Source organism: Nomascus leucogenys, chromosome 2 (assembly GCF_006542625.1).
Source record: "Nomascus leucogenys isolate Asia chromosome 2, Asia_NLE_v1, whole genome shotgun sequence".
Classification (NCBI taxonomy): Eukaryota; Metazoa; Chordata; class Mammalia; order Primates; family Hylobatidae; genus Nomascus; species Nomascus leucogenys.
Genome location: NC_044382.1, coordinates 87,582,635 through 87,609,810, shown reverse-complemented (window position 1 = coordinate 87,609,810; position 27,176 = coordinate 87,582,635). Strand labels below are relative to the sequence as shown.

At 42.5% G+C, this 27,176-nt stretch overlaps 1 protein-coding gene across 2 annotated transcripts in view; it reads left to right on the top strand.

The window, feature by feature from the left end:
* Positions 1-16,295, top strand: part of ARSB (arylsulfatase B) — a 197,809-nt gene extending 181,514 nt beyond the window's left edge. For both annotated transcript variants that reach the window (XM_030800486.1, XM_030800480.1), the window contains 2 exons: positions 11,587-11,709; positions 12,875-16,295. In XM_030800486.1, the coding sequence (XP_030656346.1) occupies positions 11,587-11,709; positions 12,875-13,201 (450 nt within the window). In that variant the 3' untranslated portion in view covers positions 13,202-16,295. The remainder of the gene's footprint in view (positions 1-11,586; positions 11,710-12,874) is intronic.
* The last annotated feature ends 10,881 nt before the right edge of the window (positions 16,296-27,176 follow it).

The following is a 27,176-nucleotide window of genomic DNA, read 5'->3' as shown; positions in this document are numbered from 1 at the left end:
TGATTCCCAAGCAGTTGGGAGGACATGTTTTTGTTTCTTCCATTCTGAAATTCACTGACCAACTGAGTACATCCATGCTCATAAACATTTGATTTAGCTATAAAATCTATTTTAAATAAAAATGCCAATTAGAGTAGAAACTTCCTGCTCCTCCCTGTCCCCACTATGTGTAAGATAAGTGTGGAGGTGGGAAAAAGAGCGTTGTCTTCTAAGGAGTGGGAGTCGAATGTCTCCTAGGTGCCCACTGCAGGCAGCATGAAAATAATAGGGTGGATACTATAGGAGGCACGTTTGAGATCTTTCAGATTGCTCCAGCTGACCATCCGTGACATGGGCTACCTGGTGAGGCAGGAAGTCCTCTGTGGGACTGTCCTAGGGCAATAGCTGTGCAAAGACCATCATAAGTGCAACAGATGCTGCTGAAGATGGTAATTTCAGGCAGCCTATGTTGTGCCAGGCTGGGCCAAACAGGAGGCCAGGGCTCAGCTGGGCTAGACTAAGGGAACCAAAGATAGGTATGAAAGGGACTGTAGGCTCCAGTGACTCCAAGGCAGAACCAGAATTGGGAATCTCTGTTTTATTTCACTCTGTTTTTACAATTCTGGCCAGACCTGTAGTGTGGCATATAGAATTTAAGTGGTGTTACCACATTTTCCCCACATAATTTTCTAACAATATCTTGTTCCCTTAGCAGCTGGTTCAGATCTCACAGTCATAAGAGGGTTGAGCAGTTGGTCACACCTTGACTTTGACAGCTGTCAGTCAGAGGCCATAGGTTCAACATATATTGAAATGACTTCTTGCAGTTGGTCAGTCGGTTTTACCTGTTTGCCTGGGCTTATGGCAACCGCCGTGGAAATTCAAGAGACCTGTACCCAGAATCCGTGCACTTATGGTGCACAGAATGCTCACTACGTGTAGAATCTTATTTCCTCTTCACACTCATTCTATTTAGGCAGTATTTTGGTTCTCATTTTTGCATACAAGGAAACAGGAACTCAGAGTGGTTAAATGACTTTATAAGATAAGAAAAAGAGCTTGTTCTAAAGGCTATTGAAATGCCAGTGATTGATTTCTCTGAGTTACTTTTCAGAACCAGAGTGATGGCATAGGGCAAGCTTATTCAAACCCATGGCCCACGGGCTGCACATGGCCTGGGATGGCTTTGAATGCGTAACTTTTCTTTTTTCTTTTTCTTTTTTTTTTTTTTTTGGCGACAGATTCTCACTCTGTCGCCCAGGCTGGAGTGCGGTGGTGCGATCTCGGCTCACTGCAACCTCCACCTTCTGGGTTCAAGTGCTTCTCATGCCTCAGCCTCCTGAATAGCTGGGATTACAGACATGCACCATCACACTTGGCTAATTTTTGTATTTTTAGTAGAGACGGGGTTTTACCATGGTGGCCAGGCTGGTCTCGAACTCCCAAAGTGCTGGGATTACAGGTGTGAGCCACTGTGCATGTAAACTTTCTTAAAATTCATGAACTTTCTTCAAACATTATGAGTTTTTTTGCAATTTCTTTTTTTTTTTTTTTTAGCTCATCAGCTATCATTAGTGTTAGTGTATTTTATGTGTGGCCCAAGACAATTCTTCTTCTTCCAGTGTGGCTCAAGGAAGCCAGAAGATTGGACATACCTGGCATATGGCATGCCACTGTGCCATCCAAAACAGCTCTGCATAGCCCCACTTCCCAGCTGTTAGGGGCTTTTTTCATCTTCAAAAATTAAGCAAAGAGGTTCACTAAAGCATCAGTTCAGAGTGTGGGGCTTCTAGTCAGTGTATTTTAGGGAACTAATTTTAGGAGAAAACTAGTTTTAGGTCCACGATGATTTTTAAAAACAAAAACCTAGACAACAGTGCACACATGCACGTCTGGATATGTAAGCCCTTACCACACAGCAAGATGAGAGGGTGGCCTTGGCCAAAGCCTGCAGTTGTTGGGACATTCAAAGCCATGAGCAGACTGGAGATTTGAGCCACATGTGCACTAGCGCAGTCGCTCAGATGCAGCCTGGGTGCGCTGATCTGGGAGGGGGACTCACAGGCTCTGGGTCTGTGACTAGCTGGCACATGAAGGACCTTAATGACTTGAACCTCACTTTTGAGTTTGAGATCCTTTGAAGTTTTGTTAGAGTGGGCCATAAAGAAGTGATCAGCCAATCAGATGTTTAGTATAAACTAAACTTTAGCATAAATAAACTTTAAGAGACACATGTGATTTACATAATAAACAAGCTACTTTTAGGAACTTTTAAGTACAAAAGTTGAATAGTTGCTAATTAAACCTAAATCTTGCCTGTACATTAAAAACATACTTGACAGAATTTCCAGATTAGAAAACTCTTCAAGAACCAAATTTCTGGGACATCTGGGGTGTTTTTCTCACTTAGCCCAAGTGAGTAAGTTTTACTGTAAGTAAATATGCATACATCATTAAGTGTGAAGGTGGCATCACACTGGCAGGGAAAGTCAGATGGGTTATTAGCAGAGAATGAAGTTTTGCTGATCTTCGTAAATTGTAAAATGATCAGAAACAAATAGAACTCAGTAGAAATGAATGGCAGGCCAAACAAACCGGACAGAAAAGGGGCTACAGACTAAAAGTGGTAAATTATAGCTTCCACACATAAATCCTTTTTACCCCAACCCTCTTCAAATTCTGGAACATAAACGGGGGAGCAAATATAGACCCTCTCTAAATCCACACCAGAGAAGTGACTTTGGTTGTTTTTTTATTTGGTTTTATTTTGTTTTTCTGATATGAGTGATTTTTGCCTCCTTTCCTCCTCTTTGTAAGGTCTTGGGTAGAAGAGGTTGTAAAAGAAGATGAAACTATATTATACCGATGATAATAGCTACCACTCAGTGACAGTTATTGACAGATTTTATTATCTGTTTCATATAGCAAGGATTAAATGAGTTATACATAGAACACTTAAAGCAGTGTTTTATGTTTATAAGCATGTAGTATTTAAGTATTAGATATTATTATCTTTAACGTTGACAATAGTCTTAACAATATACCAGATATTCTACTAAGCACTATATATGTCTTATCTCACTTGCTACTGTTATATTAATTTTATAGATAGTAAGCTGAGGCATGGGAAGTTTAGAAAGTTGCCCAAGATTGCACAGGTGGTAATAACATTTACTGCGCACTTTCTATATGCTGTACTTAGTACTAGACATTTTCAGTGTATCGTTGCATTTAGACCTCACAACAATACTGAAACTGAGGCTAAGGGAGGCCAGCTAACACTAAAATCACACAGCCAGTGAGTGATGGAGCTGAGATTCACACCCAAGCAGTCTGGCTCCAAAAGTGCATGTTCTATACTACTGTGTACTATGGCCTCCTGGAGAAGGGCTGGTAGGATGCCACTTCAATGATACAGCCCTTTCCTCCATCCTTATTACCATCCCTAGCACTGCTTTCCTTCAGGGTCACAACAATAGGTCTTCCTAAGCCCCATTCTCCAATCATGCCCAGTTCATTGTACTTGAGCAGCATTTCCGAGAGGAAGTGCCTCTGGACCCTGCCGTTCACCCTCCAGCGCTGTTTGTGCCACCCTTCCCTCACCACCCTGCCAAGCCCTTGCTTGCACACCTCTAATGCCAGAAAATCACCCTCCCCAAGGAAACTCATTCTTTCTGTCTTGGGGAAGCTCTGTCTGGTGGAAACATATTCCTCATATTGACCCAAATGGTGCTATGTGCCTTTAACCTCTCTGTGCCTCAGTTTCTTCATCCATGGGGCTTTCACGAGGATTAAATTAGATACAAAGTGCTTAAAACAATGCCTCATCTGTATTATGTTTACTAAATATTAGCTGCTATTACTATTTTATTATTATTATTTCTCTCTGTGGTTTCCACCCCAAATGCTTTATAGTACAAATTCAGTCCTTCTTGAATTCACTCTTTTTCACCATTTTGTCAGCTGCAGCCTGCCCTCCAGGATACGACGGTGGCCTTTGTGATGACTTTGTAGACTCCATACCATATCACTCCAGTCTGCTGTACATGCATCGTTAAGCACTGCCTTTCTGGGATATTGCTTTTGTACATCATTTCCCTCTTCAGAAGCCAAACTGGTTCTTGGTTGCTTTCATACTTTGGTTGGATTATAGGTTCTCTGCTAATTTCTTGCTGATCTCTACCATGCTCTTCCCTCTGGGCATGAAAACTTCCTGTCTTCCATGGATTTTCCTCTTCTTATTTGCAGGTCAGCTCACATATTTATTTTGTTTAAGCGTTATGTAGTTAAAAGTCTCAAAGGCTATATACCAAAATGTTAACAGCAACTGATAAATTAACAGGTCATTTTTATTTTACTTTTCATGTTTTTCTGTATTTTCCAACGTATATACAACAAACATAAATTGCGTTGTTATGAAAAATACTGTTTCCTAAAAGTACAATCATAGACTGTATTATACAATACTTTCCAAGGTCAAGAGGATGCCCTGTGCAGTCAAGAGAGTAGGATTGCCTTTCAAGAGATCAGAAGTATCTCCAGGCCTCCCTCAGTCCCTTCCCTGTTTGGTGAACCCATTGCCAATCACTAATTAGTGTATTTCAAACTATATATATTAGCCATGGACCCTTTCTTCAAACAAAAATGTAGGCCAGGTGTGATGGCTCACACTTGTAATATCTCAGCACTTTGGAAAGCCAAGGTGGGAGAATGGCTTGAGGCCAGGAGTTTCAGCCTGGTAATGTAGGGAGACAATTACAAAAATCATAGTGGCCTCTTTAAAAATTTTTTTTTCTAATTTTTTTAAAATTAGCTAGGCATGGTAGCACATGTCTGTGGTCCTAACCACTCAGGAGGCTGAGGTAGGAGGGTCATTTGAGCCAAGAAGTTCAAGGCTGCGGTAAGCTGTGATCTCACCACTGTATTTTAGCCTGGGCAACAGAGTAAGACCTTATCTCAAAAAATAAATAAATAAATTTTAAAAAATGTAGAGAAGTACAACATATTTAGCAGATATTATAGATTCTTCCTTAAGGAGTTGAACTTTATTGAAATGGAGATGGTGAACCTGGACCCCTACCCACTAACTCACCATCCTATTTCAAGACAACTTCCGAGTTACTTCCAGAACCTACTTTGGGTCTGGAGAACACAGTTCTCTGCTGAAATCACCACCAGGCCACCTCATTCTGGTAACAAACAACTCCCAATTTCCAGGGGTTGCTCGGATAAGGAGTCCTGTAAGTTTACTACATATTATGTAACATATTTCATCTGTCCTAAAATTTTCTGCTGATCTCCTTTTTCCCATCCAAAATCAATACACACGGCTAATCCATCTTATAGCTGAATATTTCTGTCTGGCCAGAAAGCTTTATTATCTCAGAGGTGGCTTTCAGCTCAGAAGGAAACGAGAAAAATTTGTTTGTTTATACTTCTCTCTTAACTCCCTAGTTTCTGCCCATTCATCAACCTAATAGATGGAATATTTGGCTCTTCTGATTTGCCATCTGAAACCTTCTGCTCTCTTGGCTTCTGCGATGTCCTGTTTAACTGGTTCACTTCCTCATATTATTTTCTTCTCTACTCCATTTGCTGTTTTCCTTTGGCCCTCAGTGCTCTGTTTCTGGGCATCTGCTTTCTTGCTTCCCTCCCTAGGCAGCAAATCCACTTCCAGGGTTAAGCGATCACTGCATTGCGGGTGGTGCTTAGTGTGTGCCTCAGTCTGTCAAACAGAGGCCAGTCCTATAGCTCCAATATGTCGTGGAGACGTCTACCTTGAGCTCAAGTTAATTCTTAAAGTCAGTATGTCTCATTCCAGAATCCTATACTCCCCACTATTTCCTGTCTCAACATCTCTATTCTGCCAATATCAACACTATTCTCTCAATCACCAAACTCAAAACCTTGGATTTTATTTATCTTTTATATTATTTTGTCACCAAATATCTTGAATTTCACCTTGGGAACTTCTCTTAGATGTCTCTTTGCTCGTCACTTCATGTCATAGAATTCCAGAACACAGTGCTATATTACCACATACAGTTGTTAATCAACAAATATTTCTTAAATCGGAATCTACTCCAACTCTGTCAAAGAAATTTTAAAAGTTTGTTAACATTCTAAGAAACCTCTGCCTCCTGTCTCTGTTCCTGACAGTTTATCCAATACACTGTCAAATTAATAATGAAAACACCCAGTGCAGCCGAAGCAATCTTGGGAAAAAATAAAAATGGGAGGACTCAGGCTTGCTGATTTCTAAGGTTACTACTAAGCTTGACAAGTCCTGGTAATGTGGTACTGGCATAAGAATAGACATAGATCAGCTAGGTGTGTGGCTCACACCTGTAATCCCAGCACTTTGGGAGGCTGGATCGCTTGAGGCCAGGAGTTTGAGACCAGCCTGGCCAACACAGTGAGACCCTGTAGATAGATAGATGATAGATAGATAGATAGATAGATAGATAGATACCAATTTTTTAAAAACTATAGGTCAATGGAATGGAATTGAGAGTCCAGAAATAAACCCTCATACTTATGGTCAGTTGGGTTTTGACAAGGTTACCAATACAATTAAAGAGGAAAAGAATACTCTCTCAAACAAATGGTTCTGAGACAACTGAGATATCTATATACAAAAGGATGAAATTGGGTGGGTGTGGTGGCTCATGCCTGTCATCCCAGCACTTTGGAAGGCTGGAATGAGAGGATTGCTTGAGGCCAGAAGACAAGCCTGGGGAACATTGCAAGACCTCCATCTCTATAAAAAATTAGCTGGGCATGATGGCATGTGCCTGTAGTCCCAGCTATTCTGGAGGCTGAGGTGAGAGGATCACTTGAGCCTAGGAGTTTAAGGCTGCAGTGAGCTAAAGCTAAGATCGCACTCCAGCCTGGGTGACAGAGTGAGATCCTGTCTCTAAAAAGAATAAAATTGAGAATGTAATACAGAACACATTTCAGCCATTTTTTGATGCTCTACAGTTACTCAAAACGTTAAACATAGACTTACCATATAACTCAGCAATTCTGCTTCTAGATATATATGCAAGAGAAGTGAAGACATACATCCACACTGAAATTGTACATGAATGTTCATGGCAGCATTACTCCTAGTAGCCAAAAAGTATAAAGAAAGAAGTGTCCATTAATTGATGGATAAAGAAAATGTGGTGTATTTTTGGCAATATACAGGAATGAAAGGAATATTATTCATTATTTAAAAAGATAGAAGTACTGATACATGCTACAAAATGAATGAACCTTGAGAACATGCCAAGTGAAAGAAGCCAGACACGAAAGGCCACATATTGTCTGATCCTATTTATATAAAATGTCCAGAATAAGTAAATCCAAAGCACAAAGTGGGTTAAGGGTTGCCTAGGGCTGGAGGGCATGGGAGTAAATGGGGATTAACTGTTAATGGTGCAGGGTTTCTTTCTGGGGTGATAAAAATGTTCTAAAATATGTTACCGTGATGGTTATACAACTTTGTGAATATATCATACTAAAAACCATGGAATTTTACACTAAAAATGGGTGAATTTGATCATATGTGAACTCTATGATACACTCTTTAAAAAATATATTTAAATTCCTCTTATGTCTCCCTATTGATTAGAAGGAAAAGTTGCCACCTCTCTGACCCTTATTCTGCAGCCACATCTCCTTCTGACCATAATCAAGAAGTACTCCCTGCATTTATGAACTCATGTCATTAGATCAGGCCCACCCAGATAAATCTGAGATAATCCTCACATCATACAAGTCTTACCTATAATCATATCTGCAGAGTCCCTTTTGGCATGGAAGGTAATGTATTCATAGGTTCTGGGAGATTAGGATGTCAACATTTTGGGGAACCATTATCCTGCCTATCACACCCTGTTTTATACTTCTTTCTATTGCATAAGAGTCTCACACAGGTTGACAGATGGATGGAAAAAATATATTATGCAAGTACTAACAGCAGCAACAATGACAGCTAAAACTGGGCTATCTATACATCAGACAAAGTAGATTTAAAGGAGGAAAGCATTATTAGAATTAAATAGAGAGTTTTCAAAATAATTATCCAGTCATAGGAGAGATTTTTAACATAGCTCTCTCAGTAACTGATAGAACAAGCAAACAAAAATGACCATAAAGATATAAAAGATTTGAACACCATAGTTAACAAACTTGACCTAAATGATATACAGAGCATTGAGCCCAACAACTTCAGACTACATATTTTTTACATTGGTGCTTGGATAATTCGTAGTATTAAATGTACGTATTGGAAATGAAAATATTGAATATCTGTTATTCAAAAGGTTATGAAAAGAATAACAAATTAAGCCCAAAGAAAATAAAGGGAGGGAAATAATAAAGATAAAAGAAGTTAATGAAATAGAAAGCAAACATATTACAGATAGGATCTACAAGGCCAAAAGTTTGTTGTTTGAAAAGACTAATAAAATCAGGCCAGGTGTGGTGACTCACGCCTGTAATCCCAGCACTTTGGGAGGCCAAGGTGGGCGGATTATGAGGTCAGGAGTTCCAGACCAGCCTGGCCAACATGGTGAAACCCGGTCTCTACTAAAAACACAAAAAATTAGCTGGGCATGGTGGTGCATGCCTGTAATCCCAGCTACTCGGGAGGCTAAGGCAGGAGAATTTCTTGAACTAGGGAGGCAGAGGTTGCAGTGAGCTGAGATTGCGCCACTGCACTCCAGCCTGGGTGACAGAGCAAGACTCCATCTAAAAAAAAAAAAACAAAAAAAACAAAACAAAGACTAATAAAATCAATTAAACACTAGCAAAATGTATCTTGGAAAAAAATGAGAAGCATGAATTGCCAATATCAGGAATAAACAGGCAATATTACTACAGATACTACAAACATTTAAAAGATAATACAAAACAAAAGTTCACACGTACTACACAAATTCCTAATAAAATACAATTTATCAAAACTGACAAAGGGAGAAATAGAAGATCTAAATGGTCCTATACCTGCTCAGGAAATTAAATCAATAATTTCAAACCTTCCCACAATGAAAACTCTAGGCCTAGATGGCTTCACCAACAAACTCTTTTTTATGGATGAATAGTATTCCGTTGTGTCTATATAGCACATTTTCTTTATCCATTCATCTATTGATGGACACTTAGGTTGATTCCATATCTTGACTATTATAAATAGTGTTGCAATAAACATGGGGGCGCAGGTATCCCTTTGGTAGATTGATTTCCTTTCCTTTGGATAAATACCTAGTGGTGGGATTACTGCACTGTATAGTAGTTCTATTTTTAATTTTTTGAGGAACCTCCATACTGTCTTCCTTAATACCTTTACTAATTTACACTCCCACCAACAGTACACACATACATTTGTAAAGCATAAAACAGTACTATATATTATCCCTTGGCACATATGTATTCTGCATTTTAAAATGGCTGAAGGATGCACTGAAGTCACAATAGCAGCAGCCTCTGGAGGAGTAAATGAAAGGACAGGGTTTGAGGATAGGGACAAAGGAGACTTCAACTTCGTATTTATTGTCCAGTTTCTTTTATTTTTTTTTTAAAGTAAACATGGCAAAATGTTAACATCTGTTCATTTTGGGTGATGGTTCATAGGGTGTTAGTCATATTATTCTTTGTAATTTTCCCTTTGTTTAGTTTCTCAAAATGAAAACAATAAAGTTGAGATAATAGTATCTTTCATAGTTTAGTCTTAGGCTTATTTATTGTTTAGGTATTTTATGTTCCTGTTTGTTTTAAGAAAAAAATGTGTATAAATATAAGTATAGATGAGATAGTTAAATTTCCTTTTTTTGTTTATGTTCACAAAACATGCTTGTTTTATTTAACATTCTTTGGTATCAAAATGTAGCCTTCATACAAACTTGAGAGGAGTAAACCATGAGGGTTCACATTTTTACCGCAGTCTGTGTGTTAGCAACCACTTCCTGTGATAGACATGCTCATGCACCTCAAGTACTAGAAGCATCCGTTTGTATTGGAGCCAAAATATCCACAAGCAGAGAAACAAGAAGTCAAAAATATTTTCCTCTTTGGTGCTAAAGATTTGCTGCTGTGTGATTGTTGAGACTGAAGCTCTGAAAACACCAGTGTTTGCTAGATCTGTCTCCAGCTTGTCTCTACAAGGTCATTTCCAAAAGACTGTCAAAAGAATGGCATGTCCCGCCTTTTCCACCACCGACACACCCTGCGTGAAAACCCCAGGAGCACAGAAGTCCTGCTTGGGTGAGGATAAGGGCTCTCTCAAAGTCTGTTATCAAAGGAAGGCAGACGGATGGGTTAACCACTCCAATGGAGTCTATACTTTTACAGACATATCACATATTATGACAATTAATTATTAGGCTGTTGGTTCAGCAACCTTTCAAAGTGATCCCAAGATGATTACCATGACCATATCTGAAAAGCTAACAGATAAATGTGGGCTTAAAATAGACTATATGTTATTCAGCTAGGCCTCAACCATATGCATAGGTAGGAGTGAGGTGAGGGCCCTCGTGGACCCACCAGGGTCTTCCACAAGAGTAGAACTCTTGCCTTGTTCACTCCTTTCATAATCAGGCAAAGGAAGGAGTTATTCAAAAGGAGGAACTGAGCACGTTCAACCCAGACCCTTTTTGCTGTCCAATTTCCAGCCAGCCTGTCACCTGGATATATGTAAGCACTCTGGTCTGCTCTCGGCTGTGTGCTCTAAGGGAGCCCATTGGGTGTTCAGCAAGATCAACGATGAGGGTTAAATCTTTCTAAGTCGAGGGTCAATTACAAACAAGATCTCTCTGCCACAGATCTGAAGCCATATTCTCTCCAGTCGATTTTGTCAGTAACAAAAGCAGTATTTTTTGTTCCATCTGTGTATCCTCTACCTCTTAATTGGTTTCAAACTTAAGAGGTGGTAGAGGTTAGTAATTGCTCCCCATAAAAGCAAAAAACCAACCTGATGATCAATTAATATAAGATCTCAAAAATGATAAATTAATATAATCCATGATACCAGTCAAAAATTTGTATACCAAATTTATTCTTACTCCCATAGTTATCCTGTCTGAATAGTTAACTGAGCACTGCTCACTTTTAGATTCCGTAAGAGTCGTTAAAAAATAAATCTTTGTACTCTATCACGGCATGCATGAACTCTCATAGCTTGAAATGACTGCATTAAAATGTACTTTTATAATTTTATAATTTCTTCTACTATTTACATAGGTATAAGTATACACAGAAAATGTATTTAAATGTTTAACAGCCAAAAACAAAAACCAAAAAAAAAAGTCACCCTGCTGTAACGGAACACTGTTCTGCATATGGCTAGCTGTACATTGGCAGAACATAGCGATTTTAAGGATGAGTTAGTCTTGTAATCTCTTTGGGATTTCCTTTATATTTGCAGTGGTTTATGACTGACATTTCATGTAACTATAGCTTTCTGTTTGGATTTAATAAAAGATTCATTTCTGTGGCAAGATACACATTTGCACTCCAGTGTTGAATAAAAGCTACTGTTCTGCAAGAGTATAAAATGCTGACTTATAACAACACGTTCCAATAACAGCGATCTAATTCTTTCAAACTATTTCTTCCCAGGTCCCAGGAACAGCACGGCTCCAGCAAAGGATGACTCTTCTCTTCCCGAATATTCAGCCTTTAACACATCTGTCCATGCTGCCATTAGACATGGAAATTGGAAACTTCTCACGGGCTACCCAGGTAGAGTGCTTAGCTTAGCAAACTTCCCTTCCTGCGGTAGACAAAGCAGGGCTGTGTCCTCAGGGCAGTATCTCCAGTCTATCTGCACTCCTGGGATTTGATTCCCACGGCCATTTCTCTGGAAAGAGAGGACATTATCACTCTTGTTCTAACCATTTCCCACCTCTTCCTCTGCGGCTCCTCCTCAAGGCCCCTAAGCCCTACCACTCACCTCACTTTGCTCAGATACCTGAAATCTTAATTTGTCTTTCTAATCTTTCATGATCCCTCCTGATATATGTCCTAGAAAGACAACTATTTATTCAGGGTTTTCTTTTCCCACTTCTAAGACTCCGCCTGTTCCCAATGACACAGCTTCCATCGTTGTCATGGTGCAAGTAAGCTTTCCCAATGGATCATCAAGGAGAAGCTTACCGAAGTAACAAATGCCTTTTGCAAAACATATCTCTGGGGCTGCTGAATGAGGAGATAAGAAGGAATGGTTTAACCTACTCGTCCTAACCAAAAAAAAAAAAAAGAGAGAGAAAGAGGAATTAACTGTAGCTGGGTGAAAGGAAGAAATGTCACTCTTATGCTTCATGGAAAATACAGATTTTAAATATGTGTGGCTATCAAGCACAGCACATTTAGCCAACAAAGAGAGTCTCTGAGAGCTACACCCTCAACCAGTGGTATAGCTGGGGAAGGAGGTTGCTCCTCTGATTATATTCTCTAAGAGTAATGTCTTTTCAATACTTTTAAAATATGTGGGATGATGGTTAAGGCTGTGATGTAATTAATCAATGTTTACAATGAGAACATTCTTGGCGTTTGCAATATGACAAGTCTTTTTTGACTGGGATTATCCCATGTATTGCAAGACGTTAGCATCACTAGCTCATGCCCACTAAATGCCAGGAGCACCCCTATGCCCCAGTCCTTGTGACAAGGACAAACACACATGCACACACATTTCTGGTGTCCTTGCTTGTGAAGCAGTGAGACATGTCTAGTTAAAGCACCAGAAGTCGAGTCTGAGAAACATCTAGAGACAGCATCTAGGGCCGCCTCTTTTTATGTGTCCACACCCACAACCCAGTGCAGCCTTGGCCTCAGACTCCTTCCATGAAATTAGAACCTGCCTCTGTGCTTCTCCCTCAGTAAACTGTTTTGTTTTCTTTGCTAGGCTGTGGTTACTGGTTCCCTCCACCGTCTCAATACAATGTTTCTGAGATACCCTCATCAGACCCACCAACCAAGACCCTCTGGCTCTTTGATATTGATCGGGACCCTGAAGAAAGACATGACCTGTCCAGAGAATATCCTCACATCGTCACAAAGCTCCTGTCCCGCCTACAGTTCTACCATAAACACTCAGTGCCTGTGTACTTCCCTGCGCAGGACCCCCGCTGTGATCCCAAGGCCACTGGGGTGTGGGGCCCGTGGATGTAGTATTTCAGGGAGGCTAGAAAACCTTTCAATTGGAAGTTGGACCTCAGGCCTTTTCTCATGACTCTTGTCTCATTTGTTATCCCAACCTGGGTTCACTTGGCCATTGTCTTGCTCTTAAACCACACCGAGGTGTCTAATTTCAACCCCTAATGCATTTAAGAAGCTGATGAAATCTGCAACACTCCTGCTGCTGGCTGGAGCATGTGTCTAGAGGTGGGGGTGACTGGGTTTATCCCCCTTTCCTAAGCTGTGGGACAGCTGGGAACTTAACTTGAAATAAGAAGTTCTCACTGAGTCCTGGAGGCTGGAACAGCTGGCTCTTTTAGACTCACAAGTCAGACGTTCGATTCCCCTCTGCCAGTAGCCAGTTTTATTGGAGTGAATCACATTTCTTACACAAATGAAGGGAGCAGACAGTTATTAATGGTTCTGTTGGCCAAGGCTTCTCCCTGTCGGTGAAGGATCATGTTCAGGCACTCCATGTGAACCACCCCTTTTGGTTCACCCCTTACTCACTTATCTCATCACAGAGCATAAGGCCCATTTTGTTGTTCAGGTCAACAGCAAAATGCCTGCACCTTGATTGTGGCTTTTACAATAAAGAAATGTGTTTTTATCCTAATTTATTTTCCCCCAACCATTGCTCACTCTGTCTAGACTTCCTGCCACTTCCAATTCTTCTGTGGCTTTTCCTGCCTTTCCTTTTGACCTCAGTGTCCTATCCCTGGGAAGGCCACTTTGCTTCTCTACCTGAGCACCCCTGATTTCTGGAACACTGCTGAGCCCTGCCTTACTTTTGCCCCTAGGGCTGAAGCTAGAGGCCTCCCCGTAATAGGCAGTGGAGTTGCTCTGTGAGGATGTTCATGTTAGACACTAAGAGGGCTGGGTGGGAGATGCTTGGCCTGGCATCTGTTCAGCGAGGTTTTTCCTATGTTGCATGGAGTTAGTCATCGTGATTGTGGCTTTATCTCATAATATATTAAGACTTGCACTGCTATTTACTAGCAGTGAGAAGAAACCTCAGGAAAAGATATGAAAAAGCAAGTGGCCAGTGTCTGGGATACTGGGCCTTGGTAAAGCAGAGGAGGGCACACCCACAGTCCTCTTATTCTCTGTTTTACTGCTTGTTTTGAGGTTCTGGGGTCTGGGAAGAGGATGCAGTTTGACCTGCAGCCCTTTCTCAATCCCACTAATGTCTAACTAATGTGGAACAGTCCATATTAGCTCCAGAGAGTGTCAAACCCAGAGAAATATGTGCAAAAATGATACTCTTTTCTGCATTAGCCCCACCATTTTGTTCACCAATGCTTGGAACACTGCCTGAAGGCACTCAATACATTTTTTAATTTTTATTTTATTTTTAATTTTTTATATCTTTTTGAAACAGGATCTCACTCTGTCACCAGACTGGAGTACAGTGGTACAATCACAACTCACTGTAGCCTCAAACTGCTGGGTTCAAGTGATTCTTCCACCTCAGGCACCCAAATAGCTGGAACTATAGTCATATACCACCACACCCAGCTAATTTTATTTTTTGAAAAGACAAGGTTCCCTATGTTTCCCAGCTGGTCTTAAACTCCTGGGCTCCAGCAATTCTCCCAGCTTGGCCTCCGAAAGTGCTGGGATTACAGGCATGAGTCACCATGCCTGGCCTCATTTTTTAAAACAAATGACTAAATGGACAAATGAGTAAATGAGAAAGATGCTAGTCCAATGAGCTGAATACAGAGGTAATATAAATGTCTTCCAACTGTTGCTTTTCTGTTCTCAAGCTGCCCCTCCTGGGGTAGGAGCGTAATCTACATCACTGGGCAGTCACAGGACACTCTGTAGCAAGGTCGTAGCGTCCTCTCCAGTGTGGGGAGAAAAGGAACTGTGCCTAGCAAAGGTACTCTCTTGTCAGCAATTTCCATTTCTATTCTTTATGGGACACTAGAAACTAAAAGCAACAAATAATCTGATATAAGTCCTTGTATAGTCATCCTTCAATTCAGTAGCAGTATTTTCTGGTCACTACTAACCTGTATTGTATTAAAATGAGACTATTGGAAGGAAATGGTGCTAAAATTAATAACATCTCTTACCAACCTTTACCCAACTCCTGGGTTGGCAAACAGCTGACCAAACTGCCATCACCTCCCACTTGGAAGTGTATGGCCAATAGCATGGAATAGCTGAGCCCAGATGTTCCTTCTGCATCCTCCGAATCCCAGGGCTGGGTGTAGGTAGCCGTTGGCGGCCATCGCTGCAGGGCGCCTATTTGTTATCGCTGCTGTCCTCCCAACAGCTGTCTCCAGTTCTAGTTCCTTGGTTTTCAGGCACAGTGGGGGATGTTCTGCACCCAGTGGACTTCAAAAGAGTTTTGAAGATTTAATTTTTTGTAAAACAAGTACTTGAGATTTTGGTTTATCCATAATAGAATGTATCTCATTAGATTCTCTGATTCTATATAAGAATGTGAGAAGATTGATATATTGTTGTTAGAAATAATGTTATTTCTTTCCAATTTTTTTTTTTTTGAGATGGGGTCTCGCTCTGTCACCCAGGCTGGAGTGCAGTGGTGTGATCTCGGCTCACTGCAGCCTCTAACTCCCAGGTTCAAGCTATTCTCCTGCCTCAGCCTCCCAAGTAGCTGGATTACAGGCATACACCACCACGCCTAGCTATGTTTTGTATTTTTCGTAGAGATAGGGTTTCACCATGTTGGCCAGGCTGGTCTCAAACTCCTGACCTCAAGTGATCCACCCACTTCGGCTTCCCAAAGCACTGGGATTACAGGTGTAAGCCACTGTGCCGGGCAAATTTTTTTTACCTCTATAGAAGGTTTTGCTTATTTAATTATGAGCTCATTTTTCTTTGTTACTACATGATTATTCCAGATTTGGGGGACAAAATAAAATTAATCTTTTAAAATGTGTCAGCCATGTGTATGGGTGATGAGAAAGTTCTGGAACTAGATAGTGGTCATGGTTATACAACATCATAAATGCAATTATTGCCACTGAATTGTATATTTTAAAGTGGTTAAAATGTTAAGTTTTATGTTTTATTACAATTTTTTAAATGTGTCAACCAACTTTATGGTACATAAATTATATCTCAGTAAAGCTGTTAAATAAATAAATATAGTAAAAATTTTAGAACTAAAAAAAGTGTCAGTCATTGCCCTAAGAATATAAACTATAAAATAAGGTATTAGAGGGAGGTCAAGGAAGGGTAGGAGTGAAAACAAAGTGACAATAAAAGAGAGTATTAGCTCTCTATTACTGCCTAACAAACTACCCCAAAACTGAGCAGCTTAAAACAATAAACATTCATTACTTCACACATTCTATGAGGGTAAGGACACTGGGAGTGGTTTAGCCCAGTGGTTCTGGCTCATGGTCTTTCACGAGATTGTAGTCAAGCAGGCCTGTGGTCATCCGAAGACTTGAGTGGGGCCGCAGGCTCCACTTTTAAGCTGACTCACTCACAAGGCTCTTGGCTGGAGGCCTCAGCTCCTTGCCGTGTGGGCATCTCCACAGGCTGCTTGGATGTCCTCACACATGGCAGTTAACTTCCTCCAGAGCAAGTAAGCAGGAGCCACAGGGCCTTTCATGACCTAGTCTCTGGAGGTGTACACTGCCACTTCTACCATTTTTCTATTTGTTAGAAATGAGTCACTAAGGGCCAGCCCATATTCTAGGGGAGGAAAATCTTACTTTTCAAAGGGTGTGTCAGATTTGTGGACTTATTTCACACCACATCAGAGGAAAATGGCCTCGTTTAGCCTCCCGGGGAATAGATTGTCAAGTCCACATGCATTTATCAAATGCTGCTGTTTGAAAAGAGATGGTAGAAAAAGCGTTCAACTTTGCTATTTAGCAGTAGACTAACCATGAACAAATCACTTCATCCTCTCTGTGCCTCGGTTTTTTTCCTGGTAAAGTGATGGGTTGAATTAGATAATTGCTAAAGTCTCATATCCCTAGTGTCCAGAACAATGCCTGGCACGTAGATACTCTATAAATGTTGGTTGATTGGCTCTCGAATGACTGAAATCCAGTGGGAGGATGTGAAATAATACTGTGCTAAAAACATAGCCTGAGATTTTCTAAACTCATTTCCTAAATCTCATTTTCTAAAAGTATTCTAATAAAAGCTGCTAGTTTTTTGAGTGCTTACTATATGCCAGGCATTGTACCAGCTGCTTTTAAAAGAATATCTTGTTTAATATAATTTTTTTCTTGTCTCTCTTTTTTTTTTTTTTTGAGACGGGTCTTGCCCTGTCACCCAGGGTGATCTCAAACTCCTGCACTCAAGAAATCCTCCCATCTCAGCCTCCCAAAGTGCTGGGATTATAGGTGTGAGCCACCATACCCAGCCTTTAATATAAGTTTTAAATAACCAGGAGTAGTGTTTACACTCATTCAATCTTAATTGTAAAAGGTTTACTTGGTTTTCATCTCTTATTTCTTCAATAGCCAATCTTTGTTCAAGTGTAAAATGATTTATGTCAAGAAAATAACCAAAATGGGCTTGTAAACATAAACATTTGTGAATAAAACATTTTAAATGGCGCAGAGGAATTCACTATTTGAAGAAACCTTTTTGTAAATCTTTTTGTAAATGCAAATTTTTGCTTTGTATTTCCAAAACCTAAATACATTGACTTCGGTTTCCTAAATTGAGGTTTTGCTGCATAGGTTTTCCTGAAGAAGGATTCATACCCATGTATCAGGTGCTGGGGAGGAGATATAGTGACTGGAGAAATGATACAAACAAAACTAAAGGCATGGCCCCTGCCCCTGAGAGGCTTACAACATAATTCTATGATATAAAGTTCTTTTCAGCTTAAGTGTTTTTAAGAAAATTGGCCAGGTGCAGTGGTCACACCTGTAATCCCAACATTTGGGGAGTCTGAGGCGGGAGGATCGCTTAAGCCGAGGAGTTCAAAACCAGCCTGGGCAACATAGTGAACCCCTGCCATCTCTACAAAAAAATCGAAGAATTAGCTGGGCATGGTGGTGCATGCCTGTAGTTCCAGCTACTTGGGAGGCTGAGGTGGGAGGATTGCCTGGGAGGTCGAGGTTGCAGTGAGCCATGATCACACCACTGCACTGCAGCCTGGGTAAAAGTGAGACCCTGTCTCAAAAAAAAAATAAAAATAAAATGCCAGCTGTATTAGTCTGGGTTCTCTAGAGGGACAAGACTAATGGGATAGATGGATATATGAAAGGGAGTTTATTAGGAGAATTGAGTCACATGATCACAAGGTAATGCCCCACAATAGGCTGTCGCAAGCTGAGGAGCAAGGAAGCCAGTCCGAGTCCCAAAACCTCAAAAGTAGGGAAGGCAAGTGCCTCTGGCAAATCACAGGTATAGGTCCAAGAGTCCAAAAGCTGAAGAACTTGGAGTCTGATGTTTGAGGGCAGGAAGTATCCAGCACGAGAGAAAGATGGAGGCCAGAAGACACAGCCAGTCTAGTCCTTCCATGTTCCTTTGCCTGCTTTTATCCTAGCTGCGCTGGCAGCTGATTAGATGGTGCCCACCCAGATTGAGTGTGGGCCTGCCTCTCCCAGTCCACTGACTCAAATATTAACCTCCTTCGGCACCACCCTCACAGACACATGCAGGAACAATACTTTGCATGCTTCAATCCAATCAAGTTGATACTCAATATTAACCATCATACTGGCCGCTACTAAATATATTGAAATAATTGTTATCCTTTGCAGTGACTACTTGAACTTTAAAACCTATTTTTTATTCAAGTAGAGAATAGTCATATTGTGTATAGACTGGTTCCTGCTGGAAAGCCCTGACCATCCCTGCTACCCAGGTGGATTCAGATGGTATAGAAGTAACCACCACATATCTTGTACCTTTGCCCTGGTGCCATGGGAACCACTGCCAGGATGGCAGAAGAGGAGAGCAGCAACTCCCTAGGCCTGACGTCAGGGATTTGTGGCCATCAGGAAGCTGGAGAGATGTTTTCATTCTCAAACTAATTCACCAAAGTCACCAGTCATTGATTGCACTTCAGGTATTTCATTTAATCACCTTTATTACTTTTCTGACAATAGAGATAATACATATTACTATTACAATTTTTAAAAATATAGAAAACATAACAAAATTAAACAATCCATAAACCACCACCTGGAGACGGCCATCATGAACCTTCTTTTATACCCCTGTAACAAGACAGTAATTAAGTGGCCCCTTCCCGGGTTGGTTTTCAAATCCTGCTCTGCCCTGCTGAGCCCTCTTAGAGATTCAAGATGGTAGATAAATAAAATGTCAGTCTTTAGGAAATCTTCATTTTAATCTCATTAATGAGGTCCAGATGTTCCCAGGATATTGACTCCAAAGGGCCGTGGTTTCACACTCACACCCCACCCTGTGCTCACTCTCCCCCACGGGCCTCAGGAGGGGGCCTGGACACCGAGGGGCCAGTGTGTGATCAATCAGGTCAGCAAGGAAGGGACTCTGCCTCTAGTGCAGACCAGAGCCTTGCAGAGCCAGACAGAGGAGATAAACACACACGCTCCTCCTTCCTCGGGAAAACAGGTAAACAGGATTTACTGGGCTTTTATTTGCATTAAATGAATCGAAGTTTAGATTTGCCCTTTATGTCAACGTTTTATAGGTGAGATCATTCAGGCTCACGCTGTAACATGCACTGGGTGAAGATAAGGGCACCCAAGCCCGGCCAGACCCCAGCAGGGGGTGAGGGAGCATTTGATGAGCCCTGCTCCCAGAATGTTCACTTGCAGCGGAGCACAAATGTGAGGCTTGGACGGAAGGAGAAGGACCCAGGACACGGTGGGAAAGCAGAGGGGCTTACCAGTCAGAGGAACGCTGCGTGAAGCCCAGCAAGGAAACCCACATTGTCTTAATTTTCGTTTTTTGTTTTTAGTTTTTGTTTTGTTTTGTTTTTGAGACAGAGTCTCGCTCTGTCGCCCAGGCTGGAGTGCAGTGGCGTGATCTCTGCTCACTGCAAGCTCCACCTCCCAGGTTCACGCCATTCTCCTGCCTCAGCCTCCCGAGTAGCTGGGACTACAGGCGTCCACCACCAGGCCCGGCTAATTTTTTGTATTTTTAGTAGAGATGGGGTTTCACTGTGTTAGCCAGGATGGTCTCGATCTCCTGACCTTGTGATCTGCCTGCCTCGGCCTCCCAAAGTGCTGGGATTACAGGTGTGAGCCACCACGCCCAGCCTGTTTTTGTTTTTTACCCACATGAGAGCTGTGAATTCTTTCTGTATAAAGTATTTCTAAAGGCAAAACCTTTGATTAGCATGTACTTTGGATCTGTTAGGGAAGCAGCTGGTTTGGTTTGAAAAGGTTATTTGGACTGGGCGCGGTGGCTCACACGGGTAGTTCCAGCACTTTGGGAGGACGAGGCGGGAAGATCGTTTGTGCCCAGGAGTTTGAGACCAGCCTGGGCAACACGGCGAAACCCTATCTCTACAAAAAAAATATATGTATAAAAATTAGCCAAGTGTGGTGGTGCTTGCCTGTGGTCCCAGCTATTTGGGAGGCTGCAGTGGGAGGATCACTTGAGCCTGGAAGGTCAAGACTGCAGTGAGGTGAGAGTACGTCGCTGCACTCTGACGGCCTGGACGACAGAGGAAGACTCTGTCTCAAAAAAAATAAGAAAAAATAAAAGGTTACTAGTTGAGGCTTCATAATAGGGCTTCTGGTTTTCCTTGGTTCTTAGGCCAGAGCATGAACGAAAGTGTCTGGCTTTAACACATGCAGGTGATGGAAATATGGGGCCCCCACATCCAGGACTCCAGGACGAGGATAAGGGTTCATCTCAGTGGGACCTGCAGTTCTATCACTGAGGTCCACAGATGCTCCTTCCCCACCCCAAAAAGCAGCTGGAGCGCCACAGGCAGCCAGGGCCGGGGGATGCCAAGCGATCTCAGCGGTTCTGCAGCCCCCAGCAGCCCCTCCCAGCCCCACCTCAGACCGCTGGGGCCTACATAGGCCCTTTCATCAGTGGGGGTCTTACCATGGTGCCTTTCCTTAAATTGATACTCTTTACTTATTCTAGTACTTTAAAGGAATGCTTTTTTATTACCATGATGAAAGAAATACCTCTATCATTGATGATCACAAAAATAGACACAGCGAATATGTATTGTTCTTAAACTTGAGGTAGGAACTGTTTCCAGCATGGAAGGAAAGAAAAAGAATAAAGAGTGAATCACTTTTCACTGTAATTCAATGTCAGTAATGTCAGGTGTATGACTTGGCAACACTGCCCTAGAGACAAGGAAATGTTTCGGGGCAGGCACGCTGGCTCTGATGTGCCCAGGCCCGATGCCTGGTGCTGGGCGGTGCTCCATGGTGACTGGCGACTTCACTTCCTGATGCACTACTCTCCCCTCCGCCTGTCATTTCCTCCAATAAGAATCACAGCTACACTTTTTTTTTCTAACAGTTTGTTTTGCTCGTGTGCCTGGAGACCCCAAAGCAAGGGAAGAATTCTAAATGAGCGAAATGTATAAACATGATAAGAAATCAACATACACATCCTCTGTGAGACAGTAGAAAATCATAGGATCGAACCAAAGGAAGAAGCCAGGAAAGTCAATAAACAAGTTGGTAGAGATGCAATATACAGAGATGAAATGTTTAGAAGAAATAACTCAACACTGAGAGGAGGAAGAAAGAAACAACACGGAAGTTTCTTGGGTTAAGAAGTTCCCTGATTACATCAGCATAGTGTGGGAAGTAAAAAAAAGAACAAAAGAAGTTCCCTGAGTCAGGTTCTGATCCCCTTTCTCTACCTTAATTTCCAAGGTTGTGTGAAAGGAAAAGGAAAACTGGGACCCCAATTCACTATACCAAAAGAAAAAAAAAACTAAGCTGAAAGCTGACTCATGCAGAAACCGCCTTTCCTTCTGTTCCTAAGCAGATAAAGCTGAGCTACAGATAAAAGGTTAAATATCTTTACAGGTTCACCTTATCGGTAAAGTGCCAATTTACTGAGCTTGAGACAAATGCATAATTGACTATTGCCCTACCTGATCCTTTTTCTTGCAACATGTGGATTTCCATACCCTCCCTCTTTCTTCTCCAGCCTGCTTTTCCCCTTTAATTTTTTTTTTTTTTTTTTTTTTGACTGGATCTTGCTCTGTCACCCAGGCTAGAGTGCAGTGGCACGATTTTGGCTCACTACAACCTCTGCCTTCCAGGTTCAAGCAATTCTCCTGCCTCAGCCTCCTGAGTAGCTGGAATTACAGGTGTGTGCCAACATGCCCAGCTAATTTTTGTATTTTTAGTAGAGATGGAGGTTCACCATGTTAGCCAGGCTGGTTTCAAACCCCTGACCTCAGGTGATCCACCTGCCTCAGCCTCCCAAAGTGCTGGGATTACAGGCATGAGCCACCGCACCGGCTTCCCCTTTAAATATTGAAGCCATCTCTCAAAATTATGTTTGGAGAAAGGCACAAACCCCAGACCATTTCTTTGATTCCGTGTTTTTGCTTCTGGGCATGTCCTTAACCTTGGCAAAATAAACTTCTAAACTGATTGAGACCTGACTCAGATACTTTTTGGTTTACAATTATAATCTATGGTCCCCTGGATCATAAAGGCCCTCCCTATACCCCAGGAAACTTATTGTTACTAATGCCTAGAAATTGCCCCTTTTCTGCCTCATCAGCCAGCCCGTAGCCCCTGGGTGCCCACGTGGCCTCATCTGGCCCCAGTTCACCACAGCCTCTTTGGATTCTGTGGTTTAGCTCATCAGATGTGCCATATGTTGCTAATTACAGGAGCAAGGTAAGGAACTAATCTTCACTGAGGACGCATTATCGGCCAGACACTACTGACTCTTACAGTGACCACTAAACTCTTCACAATCATATCTACTCTTTAGATAAATGTTTTGCCATTTTAGAAATTATGTTGCTTGAAGTCGCTCGGCCAGTAGCATTGGAATTGGAGCCCAGACTCAAAGCTCTTAACTCGAAGCCCCCTCTCTGTTCTCCCGCGCATGGTTGGACCCCTAGCCCTTGGCCCCCTTCCCTTGCCTTTGACCTGCCTCTCAAAGGACTGAGGATAATTTGTAGGAAATCCTGTTCAAGCAATCTATCTCCAGGGAATCTGTGGTGAGTGATGGTCAAAGCTAGAGTTGAAGAAGAACACCAGCATGACAAAGGCATGTGAGGAGTGGGGGCAGGGAAGCCAGGGAGGGGGCTGGCTTCTTGGTTCAGCCAAGCAGCAGCAACAACTAAAGAGGTAGACGGTAGAAGGATGAAATGCTAATTAGTGGCTTCCGGGATTTTACAAATTTCTTTAAATTTAGTGATCTTTTTCATATACTTCACATGAAAATTGCCTCCCCACACACAGGTCGCAGAAGTTGGTGGCCATCTGTGCCATCTTCCCGGTGAACTTGCAGACAAAACTAACAGCACAATGCTGATGTGAAGAACAGATGAAATTTACAGGTGGGTTCATAAAGTATCACTACAGCTTCTGATGAGAGTGCTGGCTTGAGAATGGAATGAATGTTGTATCTAGTTCTATGACCAGTTGACATCAGCTGTTATTTAATCTTCAGTTACAGTCAGGTACCATCTTCCTGAATTCTGGAGGAGGAGGAGGTGATTTCTATTAGCAATATAGACTGTTCTCTTGGGTACAAAGTCAATAGGTCCTTATGTTCTGTGGTTACGGCTCTGAGGTGAAGAGTAACAAATACTTCAGATATAAAGAATATTTCTGAAAGTTCTGTTTGTAATGATTTATTTCTGGGGATTGGGGTGAACAAAAGTGTTGGCCTGGATATGTGGACTTTCTTATAAAGAATATTGCTTTGTGAGGATCTCTGTTTTGGGGTGTTTTTTGTTTTGTTTTGAGATGGAGTCTTGCTCTGTCACCCTGGCTGGAGTGCAGTGGCGCGATCTCAGCTCACTGCAACCTCCACCTCCTGAATTCAAGCGATTCTCCTGCCTCAGCCTCCCAAGTAGCTGGGACTACAGGCACATACCACCATGCCTCCGGGTTTCTCCATGTTGGCCAGGCTGATCTGGGACTCCTGACCTCAGGTGATCCACCTAGCTCAGCCTCCCAAAGTGCTTGGATTACAGGTGTGAGCCACTACACCTGGCCAAGGATCTATCTTTGAAAGAGGAACAAAAACTGACTATGTTTAGGTTCAGATAGCATGTTTTGTTTTAATACATAAATTAGAGGACTCTCTATTGGTCAACACAACCTGGTTAGAAAAATGCATTGATGGCTAAACTGGCAACATTGTTGCCCCATGTAGCTGGGGCCAGGCATGGTGGCTTATGCTTGTAATCCCAGCACTTTGGGAGCCCGAGGCTGTCAGATCACTTGAGGTCAGGAATTCGAAACCAGCCTGGCGAACATGGCGAAACCACATCTCTACTAAAAATACAAAAATTAGGTGTGGTGGTGCATGCCTGTAATCCCAGTGACTCAGGAAGCTGAGGAAGGAAAATCACTTGAACCCGGGAGATGGAGGTTGCAGGGAGCTGAGATCGCGCCACTGCACTCCAGCCTGGGCGACAGAGAAAGACTTTATCTCAAAAAAAAAAAAAAAAAAAGTTAAGTAGCGAAGCCAGAGTCATTCTGTCCACCACTCCTCTTACTGTTTGGGATAAGGCAAGTCCCTGCTTCTCAGGCAACAGTCTTGGGGAGTCATCTCCTGAAGACAGGATCTCACTGGGGCTGCTGTGGGCTTCTGCTAATGGTGCTTTTAGAATATGTCATCCCGGCCGGGGCGCGGTGGCTCATGCCTGTAATTTTAGCACTTTGGGAGGCCAAGGTGGGTGGATCACGAGGTCAAGAGATCGAGACCATCCTGCCCAACATGGTGAAACCCCATCTCTACTAAAAACACAAAAATTAGCTGGGTGTGGTGGCAGGTGCCTGTAGTCCCAGCTACTCGGGGGGCAGAGGCAGGAGAATCACTTGAACCTGGAGGCAGAGTTTGCAGTGAGCCGAGATTGCGCCACTGCACTCCAGCCTGGATGACAGAGTGAGACTCTGTCTCAAAAAAAAAAAAAAAAAAAAAAAAAAAGAATATGTCATCCTGGTGATCACCCCAGTTTAAACCATCTAGTTACTAAGCAGAGCCAAGCTAGGTCCAGCTAACCCCTCCCCAGATGGCGGGAGACAGCCTCTCTTGGGACAAGGATGGCATTGTGCAGCAAGCAGTGGGTGCCATTCGCTCTTCCCTTTGTTACTAAGGTTTTATCCGTAACATTGTCAGTGAGTAGAGATTGACCTTACTTTTACCAGTACTTATTATACATTTTTAAGATTCTTGCTGGATTGACAGACTTTAAAATGTTAATTTGTGTTTCTTTTACTGCCAGATGTTTGCACTTTTCCATGTGTTTATTGGCCCCCATGGCTCTTTCCTGAGTGGCCTGACCAGCCCTCTCCTCCGATCTCCTGGGCCCCATAGTAGAGCGAGCCAGAGAGGGTGGGAAGGAGCCCCAGCTGGGAGGAGAGAGAAAGGAAAAACCAGCCTTTGTTTGAACCTGAACCCTCGTCCCAGGCTGGCTACCGGTCCTCCTGTTCCAGGTGGGCATTCTGATTACACAGCTGTCTCTGATTTCTATTTTGTGTCTGGAATTGTGGCAGGAGGTGAGGAAAAATGAAGAGGTAGCCAGAGAATAGGCAAGATCCTTTTCCTTTCTATGGATAGAGCCAAAGTGAGACTTGTGAGCACATTGGAAAGGCTACTCACTTGGTGATCCTTCAAAGTGATCTTTTGTTTTGTTTTGTTTTGTTTTTTTGAGACAGAGTTTCACCCTGTCATCCAGGCTGGAGTGCAGTGGCGCAATCTTGGCTCACTGCAACCTCTGCCTCCCGGGTTCAAGCAGTTCTCCTGTCTCAGCCTCCTGAGTAGCTGGGATTATAGGCACACAGCACCACACCCAGCTAACTTTTGTATTTTTAGTAAAGAAGGAGTTTCACCATGTTGGCCAGGCTGATCTCCAACTCCTGACCTCAGGTGATCCACACACCTCAGTCTCCCAAAGTGCTGGGATTACAGGCATGAGGCCACTGCACCTGGCCAATGTTCTTTCAATGTTGGGACATTAATATCGGAATAAGGGCCCTGCTGGGAAGAGCTAGAAAGGGAAGGCCGCTGGGCGCTGCCCAGTCCTTGCCCTCTGATCCAAGCACACAGGTCTGGTCCCAACTGGGACACCCCTTGGCAAAAGGAAAGCCCTACAGATGACTGACTGCCTTTTTTAGAAAGCAATTTAACAACCACTTATTTCTTACTAAGCGTAGCCCTTGGGACCATCTCACCCTCACTGTCAAGGGTCTTACTCCACCCAACCCCACACAGGCTTTCCCTGAGAGGGGTTCTGAGGATCTCTGGGGATGGTGCTTTGATGCCTTCTGGCCCTTCTACTTGGGTTGGCCCATCCCTGAGTCTGGATCAGTTCTGGGAACCCCTGAGCCCCTTTTCTTTTGAGCAAGGCTCAGTGCAGGAGGTCATGCCTTCTGTATAAACACCTTATTATAATGAAAACTTTCATTCAATTTTTAGCCTTTCCTTTTCCAGTATGAATAATCCCAGTTTCTTTCATCTGAACTCCTGAACCTCCTTCAGCTCTTCCAGTCTACCAGCACCCTCGTGATTCTGGGCCTTAACACAGGCGAGTCCCTTGGTGCAGTTCATTCTTCTCTTTTCTCTTTGCTTGACTAGCTCATCCTTCAGGTTTAAGCTGAAAGGCCCCTTTCCCGGGAAGGTTTTCCTAACCGCGCTGAACTGGAATGGTAGTTCCTGACTCGTGCGTCTCCCATAGGAGTGGTCATCACACTGTATTGTTAATCAGTAGAAATGGCCCGTGTCTGCTTTGCTTCATGGAATATCTGCCTCAGAGCAGGGCTTGGCTTAGGTAATACTAGTAGGATGAGTGTTCGATTTGTTGAATTCCAAGGATCTAACCACCTTCTGATTTTAGGATGACATTTTAGTCCTTGATTTCCCTCTGGTTCTTGTTCCAAACCCTGACGTTCTGCCTGCAGACCCTGCAT